This window comes from Notolabrus celidotus, chromosome 5 (genome assembly GCF_009762535.1).
Source record: "Notolabrus celidotus isolate fNotCel1 chromosome 5, fNotCel1.pri, whole genome shotgun sequence".
Classification (NCBI taxonomy): Eukaryota; Metazoa; Chordata; class Actinopteri; order Labriformes; family Labridae; genus Notolabrus; species Notolabrus celidotus.
Window position 1 is genome coordinate 17,417,033 of NC_048276.1, and position 10,950 is coordinate 17,427,982.

The window sequence follows — 10,950 nt, forward strand, 5'->3', positions numbered from 1 at the left end:
TACCATTTGAGAAGAAATAAAATTGTTTTGAATGTAAAGTTTCATTTTGCAGGAGAATTGAGGGGTTTTGCCCATTGTGTGTGTCTTTTTTGATTTGTGTGTAGAGTTCTGAGAGTATGAGGCATGCTTTCAGACTGTTTTAATTTTGATTGACTTGGGATATGATCTGACAACATTGTTTGGTTTTGCAGGAAGAGTCAGAGTTTTGGTGAATGTAGTTTGAAAATTGGTGTTTGTGCTTATAGTGTTGAGAAAAGCGTGGTGGATGTCAAGAAATGTGTTTTAGCAATTGAGAAATACTGTAAGTAGCGTTCTTTAATCGGTTATCTATGCTACACGCCAGTCCAGTAGGTGGAGGTAGTGTGCTTGCTGGTTGGTTTTCCAACCATAGTCAAAGCAGCCCTGCATTTGCGCTGGTGAGTTGAGGCTTCTCGTGGTTAATATTTACAGAAGTGACCTCGAGTTACCAGAGTGAAATATTTAATTGTGTGTAATAATTATCTCTGAAGTGAAATTAGGGAGTGAAGCGTATAAAGCGCTGCATCGGCGCTCACACGTCAGTTCAACATATGCACAGTGAATTATTGTATCAAAGTTGTAAACACGATCAGGATGTTGAGCACATTAAATCGGAGGTTACGGGCTGCATTGAAGCAGACTCACGTGCTGCCTGGAAAGTGGCTTCAAAACACAAATACACGAGCATGTGCCACGCGATCTGCAACTTTTCAATTACAAAAAGAACATCTTGGTGAGTTTGGTGACTTTTTGACGCATTGATGCTAAATTCTTCACTAACTAACTCTGTGTATTCAAACCTCAGTGCTCAACTATGGGGGGACTGGGATGAATTTCAACTATGTATGGCTGCGGGATCACTGCCGATCTGAGTCTTCATACAATTCTTCCACCAACCAGAGAAACCTGGACACTGCGACCATAGATCTTAATATTCGTCCTGACAAGACCAGTGTGGAGGATGGCAACCTCGTCCTGACATGTAAGTGATTGCATGATTGGTAATACGAGTGTTAATTATGAGCTCTTTGAGCTAAATCAGGGGCGTCAAACTCATTTCAGTTCAGGGGCCACATACAGGCCAAGTTGATCTGAAGTGGGACAGACAGTAAAATCATAACATAATAAACTATAAATAATGACAACTCTACATTTCCCTTTGTTTTAGTGCAAAAGAGTACAAGAACATTCTGAAAATGTTCACATTTAATGAACTATCTGTATTTTCGCCATGATGAGTCTCACAGTGGGGCAGAATATTTTACTCTGTTAGCCCTGAAACCTGCTGCGAACACACCAAACACACCTGACATAGAGTGAAATGTTTATATGCTTGTATGCAGGGGTGTATAGTGCTAGTGTTAGTAGTGACAGAGCGCACCATGCACATGTATGGTAAGCACACGTACAATATGTGGCCCCTTTTGAAAATTGTGAATCCACCTTTCAAATGTGACAAATGTACATATATGTAAATTTTAGTGTTGATTGGATCATGAAGCACTTTAAAAAGTCTTCTGAATTTCAACTGGATGAAACAGCAAGTCATCTATTTTGTTACTTTGAGTAAAAGAGTCCCAGAGAGCCGCTCTGGTTCTGGTGCACTCTATCAGTACTATGATTTTATGCATCCCCCAGAGGACTAATTTGAAATATTAGTTACTTTCATTAAAAAAATGCAGTTAATTACTTCTCTGTAATTTTCTAACAGATTGGCACCTCTGGCGGTCCGGTTTTGGCCCATGGGCCGTGTGTTTGACACCTCTGAGCTAAATACTTATGTAAATATTTTTACACCTCAGAACAGATTCTTGAGGCAGTAATGCAATGTACAGACAAAGCAGGTTGAATTTTGAACATGAGCTATAGGCATGCAGCTTATTCACTATTATATTTGTGGCAAGTGTTTCACTGCAGTGGTACATTATCAACTCAGCTGGGTCCTGCAGTGTCATCTTTTTGTGGTGATGTGCCAAAATCTGTTTAATCTGTTATAAATTATCCCTAACAAAAAGAGCACATTGATTTTGTCAAAGTTTTTCACATGGGTTATACTGCATATTTCCTCATAATAATACACATATGCTAATAATTTAAATCTTCATGATCTTCATAACTTTTAAAAATGATCGAAATCAACTTGTTTCCCATGTGCAATGTTAATGTTTTACATCCATAAGCAGACATGTATATCATATTTTACTCATGATCACAGATATTTTTGCACATGTGAAGTTCATAAGTTATTTTTGTTCTCATCAGTAGGTGCAAATTTTGGGATAAATTGTGTATGATGGACTGTCTTAAACAAACTGACACAGTAACCCTGGGTTGGTTTAAGGTAGCACCACTTTGTAGGTAGCACCACTTTGTAGTTTTACTGGTCGGTCTTTGAGTTCAGTGTAATTGTCATATTTGCAATACTTTATCAGTCAATACTGCAAGCTACACATGTTTTGTTACACTACACTTTACCTCTTAGAGGAGTCAACTGAAACATCACAGCAGGTTGTGGTTTATCCAAAGAACCTTACGTTTCCAGATGTAATGTGGTATTAGGATATAAACCACCTTTAGGTACACTCAAATGTGATCATTTCAATAAGTAAAGTAAGCTTGGTTTGCTAGTCGAATGCATCATAATATGAAAAAAATACTCTGTGCAGCAGCTGAACAAAATAAGAATGCACAGAGCTGCTCTGGTGAAAGTTTGAGGACAAAAGCTTAAAGATAACCAAACCATAAAAGCTGCAACAAGGGGTTTACAATGTAACCAGGTTACAAGAAGTTCTCTTCAGAGGAGAGGTTGAAGTGGACTTTAACCTCTGCAGTGATAGTGTTTTATTGAGCAAGATGGTCTCAGTTTGCCGTATCATCCTTAGGGTGTGTTGAGAGAATGAAATAAGGCTGTTTCAATAGAGCTGAGGAAAACAAAAAGCCTATTCTTTCACATGAAGATAAGGCTGAGAGGTAACAGAAGAATAATAAATGTTTTCCTCTTTACATACATTTTTCAGAAACATATACCAGTATCAGAAACACCTCTGATGTGGCATAAGATGTGATTTTGGGTATTGGTGAGTACAGCAAGGCAAGTTTATTTATAAAGCACCATTCATACAGAGAGCAATTCAAAGTGCTTTACAGAGTTCAACAAAAACATACAGCAAACACTTCAAACATTAAAATTTTATATGGGCCAGTCATGTTTGATCTACAGCAGTCAGTGGATCAATCTAATACAGTAATTTATTATCATCCCGCCTAAAGTATTGATTATTCGCCTCCAGAACAGAAGCCTAGAGCTCTGTAATGTGCATTAAGCTTTAGACTAGTCTTGCAAAATAAGATGATAAGTGATGGAGTGCGATGGGGTTCACATCACACATTTATGACTGGCTTTAAAAAGCACAGATAAGATTGTTTGAAATGGAGCAACAAATGTGTTATTGTTAAGGGTAAGTATTCAGTGCACTGAGTCAGGGCATCCAACAATGGAAGCAGTAAAATCACACAAGGGCTGGTTGTGAGCAGCTGTTTGAAAACCATACTATTATTATACCAGACTGTAATAAGTCAGGGTATCTGTAGTGGTATCATAAAGAGAAAAATGCTGCCAGAGCAACCCTAAAAGATCTTCCTCCCTCCCTTTCTAACCCTCATCCTCCACCTAATCACCCAGGAGAAGTAAACCTAAAAGCAATCCCTCACTGAGCTGTCCCCCTGAGAGGCTTGAGCAGGCAGAGCTAGAGTCATCCCTTATTATGTCTCCAGGACTGTATCCGCCTGCTCCTGAACTCAGATGGATAAAAAGCCATGTGGGATTTAGTTGCCTCATCTGAAGTTAGAGATATAAATGGCCTGACAGCTGTAGCAGCTGTAGCAGCAGCCAGGTTTGAAAATAACACATACTCTCTCCTGCCTTATTATCATTGATTGTTTTAAATAATGGACCTAACCACTGTAACCCAACACATTTGTTTATTGACTGCCGCTTTGAAGCCTTCAGCTCTCCATTTTGGCAGTCACCATATTGGTTTTGTGGAGCCAGAGGCAACAAGAGGGCGGGGCTGTAGAGGAGCAGCAGGTTGGGAAATGCTAGCTTAACAAAGCTGTGTACAGTCTGTACCATGTTAATCCATGATCCAGTGAATAACAAGTTCACTCCTGTGTTTCTCAAAGCATGAGAGTCTCTGGCCAACCTCTTCAGTGCAGACAGCTTACTTAACTTTAAGACTTCCTTTCAAGGCTAGCCCTATAAAATTAATGAATGACAACCCCAAACAGGTCAATAAGTCATGTATGATCAGCATAGACACAGATAAATGCTTATTATCACTAACACATCAGTTAAAGAAAGGATAAAGGAGAGTGAGTGGATGGTTAAGCAGATTGGAGTCCCGATAAGGTGAGCAGTACCCAAACGTAGGGGTCTGGTCTCACCCTAAAAGGTGACACAATTTTTTTGAGTCTACCAGACTGTTAACACGTTTGTTTATGGTTTTCAAGTTGGGCATTTTAGTATGGGACCTTTTGGGGATGACACGCTTTTGGAGCCAGCTTCAAGTGACCACTCAATGAACTGCAGTTTTTTTTGGCACTTCAGTGTTGCTACCTGCTTGTGACTCCCTCTATTTTATCTCTCTGATTAGTTCCAGAATAAGCAGGAAGATAGTTACAATGCTGAGACATTTAATTTTGTAAATGAGAGACAGAATATGAACACCAGGAGCTTTTAATAACACAGCAGTGCTGTCAGATTCTGGCAAACTGAAGACTTGAGAGTCTCTCTTTCCCTCTCTGTGTGCATCTGTCTGGGCGTCTGTCTGGCTCACTGTATATTACTCAGACAGACTGAGGTCTCCTCCTGGCCTCAAGCTTTAACTGGACATTGCATTGTCACAGTGTTTTTAGGAGGGTATCAGAGTGACTCTGAAGCTTACATAATCTGACAAATGGGCACCCGTTAGCACTGAGACAATGCTGCACACGCTCCTATGGGCATACTGGCACTCTGTCTGTGGTTTGTACTCAAGGTCAGTTCAGTCTGGCCAAACACTGACCTTCACTGTCTTGTTTTCTAAATGCTCAATCCCACCGATGCAAAATTCAGCTGCAAGGCCCATATTAAAACCTAACTGCTCTTGCTCTCTTTGCATTTTGTTTATTGCCTTAGGTGCATATCAGGTACACAACAACCATTTCAACAACCATATTTTCCTTTTCTTTTTCCCAGGGCCTGGTGGTCATGTGACAAAGTACAGCCTCAGCTGGCTTGCTGAGAACAGCTATGAAGCAAGGAAGCAGAAGCCTGTCCAGCCTCGCATCCTGTGGAATGCAGACATCTATAACAAAGCAAACATACCTGCTGCCAAATGGGACAAGTTCATGAGCTGTGATGAGGAGCTGAAGAAGTTTCTAAAAAACTATCTTCTGTATGGGTTCGCCTTTGTAGAAGGTGTCCCAGCTACAGTTGAGGCAACAGAGGCAGTAACCCAGAGGGTCAGCATTATCAGGTACTGAGAGATTATTTTATGAGAGACTTTTCTGTCAAAGTAGTTTGAATTCATGGGCAGTGTAGAAGACAAGTGCTGTCTGCTTTCTCTTATTTCACTTGCGTCTCTGTTCAGGGAGACTACATATGGAAGAATGTGGAGTTTTACTGCTGATTTTTCCAGAGGAGACACCGCCTACAGCACACTAGCCTTGGACCGTCACGTTGACACCACATATTTTCATGAGCCATGTGGGTAGGTGTAGCAGATGTGTTGATTTGTGTTTGTGACATTGGAAATATAACTATTGAAAAACTTCTTGGGATTTTTTTTTTTGCATTTTTCATTCTCCATGACAGTTATCATCTCGATAAACCATTGTTGAAATCATAAGCACCATTTTAAAGCTATAACTTCAGTGGTCTAATTATCTCTAACTTGATACTGCTGATTGCTCCTGCAGGATCCAGGTTTTCCACTGTATCAAGCATGCAGCCACTGGGGGAAAGACCCTCCTTGTTGACGGGTTTTACGCTGCTGAAAAAGTACGGCAGAGGTCTCCTGAAAACTTCGAGATGCTCTCAAGTCTTCCCATTCCACACGAGTACATTGAAAACACTGGGGATCATCGAAACCACATGATTGGCATCGGACCTTTGCTCAATGTCTATCCATGGAACAACGAAATGTACCTGATCAGGTGAGTCGAGCATTAATTTGATGTAAATTTGTGAAGTTGTGAAGTAGTGAATTATCAGACATGCTATTGTGTTTCTCTTCAATTCATCTTATTGACTCCACCATTAGATATGTAGTGAAGAGGATTAGGGCCACTGAAAAAAGAAAATGAAGGTCAATATTTTTTTAAATCATTATTATTATTATGAGAAAAAAAGTCAGAATTCTGAGATTAAAGTCAGAATTCTTAGATTAAAGTCAAAATTCTGACTTTTTTCCCATAATGATAATATATATATTTTTAAATTGACCTTTTTTTTTTTCTCTTACTTCAGTGGCCCTAATCCTTTTCCGTAGATATGTAATACATATACTTTGACATTTTTTTCTCATTTTAAAGAACACATGAATTCCTTTATTCATGTTTTTTGTTCTAAACTTAAGGAAAACTGATTCAGACAGAAATTCAGACAGCCATTGGGCTGCATTATGGACACATTTCAAATGAAAGCATTAATCAAGCAATAATAATTCAGTCAGACAACTCATGTTTACTTATGATAAAGTTTATTGCTGCATACAGTATTGTGTTTGGCATATGGGCTTTGAACCTCATTACTCCTCGTAGATTATTTAAATGCAGACATTTAGGAGTAATGAGATAGGACTAACCCCCCCTCGAAGCCCGCAGGTGGATGCCGGGGAGGAGGTGGGTACGAAGTTTGCACACAGCACTGAGCAGGACAGCAGGAGCACTTGCAAAGCAGAGTCAGACAGGTGCAGCTTAAATAGACCGCGGAATGAGAGGATGTTGAGATCAGCTGATAGAGATGATGATGACGTGTCAGTATGAATGAGCACAGCTCGAGTTGTCTGCTTGAACTAGCTTGCAAGCGGCGCTCGATTAATACTAACCCAATTAATTATGTTAACATTAACATCCATTAACATTGGTGTTTAGTAACAGTGATGCTAGCTTGGTAGTGGTTGAATGCTACAGTTAGCTTGCTAAATAGGTTTTAAGTTTGAGCTCAATGACCCATGATCTTCATTATCTGTAGTCTTCTCTGTTTCAAGGATCTTAACACTGACACAGCATCTGTTTATTGTTTGTTGATGTTTTGTAAAAGGCTTTTACCTTCAAGTTTCATATACTGCTCTCTCAATGTAACAGAACTTATAAATTAATTTTTACTATTCTAAAAAAGGGAACAATTAAATGTTTTAAACTTTACCACCTTGTTTACAACAGGTACAACAACTTGGACCGAACAGTGATAAACACAGTCCCTCATGACCTTGTTCAGAAGTGGTACGTGGCACATCGAGACTTGACTACAGAGCTGAGGCGGCCAGAGAACGAGCTTTGGGTCAAACTGACTCCAGGAAAAGTAAGAAACCTTTAAATGCTTCTCTAAGTGGATGTGTCCACTAACACTGTGTTTTTGCGCTGACAGCTGCCTTGACCTAAATTTCAGAGTGCTTCTCACAGGTGATTACTGTCGGTATGTTACAAAAGTTGTCCCTTGGCACTTCTGTTTCCCTTAGCAGTGACCATTAAGTCTGTTGAAACGCACCCCTTCTTGATTCTGATTGGTTGGTGACCAAGCAGTGACACTGATGAGCACTGGTATTCCAAAAGTTGAACTATTTTCAATTAGGAGTGACTAAAATCAACTGATGATGAGGATATTTTTGCCTGATGTTGTTTAGCAATGAAAACGCTGAACTGCATCTGGTTGGAATTGAAAGTAAGCGCAGCCAGCATAAAAAAAAAGTGTTACAGATTTTCTCAATTGTTTACACACAAATACTGGTACTTGAGACACAATGACCACAACATGTAACCCATACACCAAACCCCTGAACCAATTCTGCTAAACTACAAGCTCAATTCCTACTTTACACTCAAATTGCAGTTCTAAAACACTTTTTTCAAAACACTACACTCAATTCTCTGCATTTCGCTCAATTTTCATGAAGAAAATCTCTTGTTTTCACAAGGAACATGCTGTAATTCAAAAGTTAATTGCCTTATTATGCACACTGACTCATTACATGGGCAAACACCTGTCACACAGTTTTACAATTAGCAATCAGAGCTTTATTTCCCCCGCTGCTTGGCCAGGGAAAATATTGCTTGTTATGTGGATGAGGTGCTGTGGCCAGACCAAAACAGAAGAGAGGATGCAGCATAGTTTTTTTATTTTATTTTTTACTTTAACTGTATACAGTAAATTTTGAGTATAAAAACAATATTCTAGAATATTTTACAACACACTTATGTATGTACTGTTTGTAGTAAGTGTAACACTGAACAAAAAAAGGGCTTAGTCATTATGATGAATGGAGAAGAAGTGTTTTCTATTCATTATTTTTGTTACATTGAGCACATCAGTGTTCAACTGGTTCTTATAAATGTCTATTCATCTGGTGGTTTGTGTGTGTCATTTGAAAACAAAATACCATTTAGAGAAGAAATAACATTGTTTTGAATGTAAAGTTTCATTTTGCAGGAGAATTTTGCCCATTGTGTGTGTGTTTTTTGATTTGTGTGTAGAGTTCTGAGAGTATGAGGCATGCATTCAGAAAATATGTGTAAAAAATTGAGAAAAACTGTAATTGACACAGCCCTGAAGTGTCCGTTTTGTTGATCATTTACTGCTGTGGAATTATTGTAGTCAACAGAAAGATCCAAATGTAAGTGGAATCTAATCATTTTCCCCTGTTTTGTCTTTATTAGGTAATTTTCATTGATAACTGGCGGGTCATGCATGGGAGGGAGTCTTTCACTGGAGTGAGGCAGCTCTGTGGATGCTACATGACTAGAGATGACATCCTCAGTGCAGCACGTGGCTTCGGTCTGCAGGCCTGATCCTGAACCTGAATAACCCTGATTTGTGCCTTACTGTTTAACAGACTGTGCATCCAGAGAGACTCAGAACCAACCACTTCTATAATACTTTAAGCTTTATTAGAATGGTTAAGTTTATGGTTTTCTGCTTAATCACCATTCATTTCCATATTGCGTATAATGGAGGATCAATCAAATTTGAACTATCAATACAGCTTGCATCACTTTCCAATGTTTTGTCATTTCCAGTTGTTGATCATTTTTTAGCCATTTTGAAGATTATTTTTTAATCATAGACAATGAATATATCCTAATTTATGCTTGAAACAATAAAATATTTAATTTTCTCAAATCAGGTGATATCTTTGAACTGTAATAAGCATATGATCACCTCAGACTGTATATGAAAATAGACACTGTAAGCATTCACTGAATGGGAAGCCAACACAAGAATCTGTTCTGCTGTGACTGTACTGACCTGAAGGATCTTTGATCCTCATCATCATCCAAAGCTTGATCCATAAGGCAACTGGACTGGTAGAAATTCTTGAAGACGTTTCACCTCTCCTCCGAAAGGCCTCTTCATTTCTGACCAGAATGGGAAGAGCTCAAAGATATAAGCCACTAATGGTCGTGGTTGTGTCCAGGAGTCACAAAGCGTTCTAAGTAGGGTCGTTAGTCTAATTCCTGACAGTCGTTCAAAACCTCCTGGCAGTTGTTAGCCTAGTTCCTGACAGTCGTTAGGGTGATGGGTCAGCTGTGAGTCGTTTGAGTTACATGGTCTCTGGTGTGAGTATGGTTACTTGTTTTGACAGAGAATTCAAGACAGCATTGTATGCTGGAGACAAATGGTGTCTTAGTCAACCACCTCTGTTAAGAGAAGGGTGTTCAAGCTTCACATAGATGTCTGGTCAGAACTGAAGAAGCCTTTCGGAGGAGAAGTGAAACGTCTTCAAGAATTTCTACCATTCCAGTTGCCTTACGGATCAAGCTTTGGATTACCATGACCTGGATGACTGAAAACCTTCACAGACAAGTTAAATGCATGTTTTGGTGAAAAGAGGTGTCATCACTCCTGCAGCTCTACCAGTCAGGTAGCATCTTTGCATTAATTGACTGCACCAGCGCAATACACAGTTAATGGTCAGCACCTATTGAGGTGGTCTACTATGTTAGTATGTCTCATAACACTATGCAGAGGGGATTTAGGCTTAATTCGGTTTAGGATTAGGACAAAAATGCACGATGAGTTTTCTTTTAATAATTTTACAGTCATCAGAGGAGTATATACTGATTAAGAATGATTTTGATCACCACTTTCTCCAGGCATTATATCATTAGATTTGTTTGCTTACTTATTAACAAATTAATTAATGTCATCTCATCGTGCATTTGCACTTTTTTGTTTTATTTGTCAGATTTGTTTTTTTAGGCACATACCTCCATGATACCAACAGATTTCTTTGTAATTTCTTCAAGCTTCCAATATTGATGCATCCTCTAACTTGGTTCAGCCATTTAATCTGTCTGGGTTGTTGATGGTCGAAACAATCCTTGAATTCTGCCAAATATGTCCCCTATTTGATATCTGCTACAGTTGTGATACATTATGGCACTCTGTGAATGATTGATTTTAGCTCTGCTACTCTTGACAAAGCTGTAAACTATATAAGACATAATAAAACTCAGAATATGCATATACTTTGTGGCCTCATAAAGATGCCAGGTAGCTCAGCTAAAATAAACTCATTAAAGGTCTAAGCTGGGTTCACATTAGCCAAACTATCATACATTTGTAGATAATATCCAAGCATCGGTGGAAGAGTAGCAAGGTTGTTTATCCTTGAGTTATGGATAATCTGGGCCAAAGAACAATTTAAAATATATTTTCTTTAATTAATGGTG

General features: G+C 38.9%; 1 protein-coding gene across 1 annotated transcript; it reads left to right on the forward strand.

The window, feature by feature from the left end:
• The first annotated feature begins 370 nt into the window (after positions 1-370).
• tmlhe (trimethyllysine hydroxylase, epsilon) lies at positions 371-10,746 on the forward strand. The gene is made up of 7 exons (XM_034684030.1): positions 371-751; positions 824-1,000; positions 5,255-5,534; positions 5,649-5,768; positions 5,977-6,213; positions 7,444-7,582; positions 8,935-10,746. Exons 1-7 carry the CDS (start codon positions 613-615, stop codon positions 9,064-9,066), a joined length of 1,224 nt encoding a protein of 407 aa, XP_034539921.1. The 5' UTR covers positions 371-612; the 3' UTR covers positions 9,067-10,746.
• The last annotated feature ends 204 nt before the right edge of the window (positions 10,747-10,950 follow it).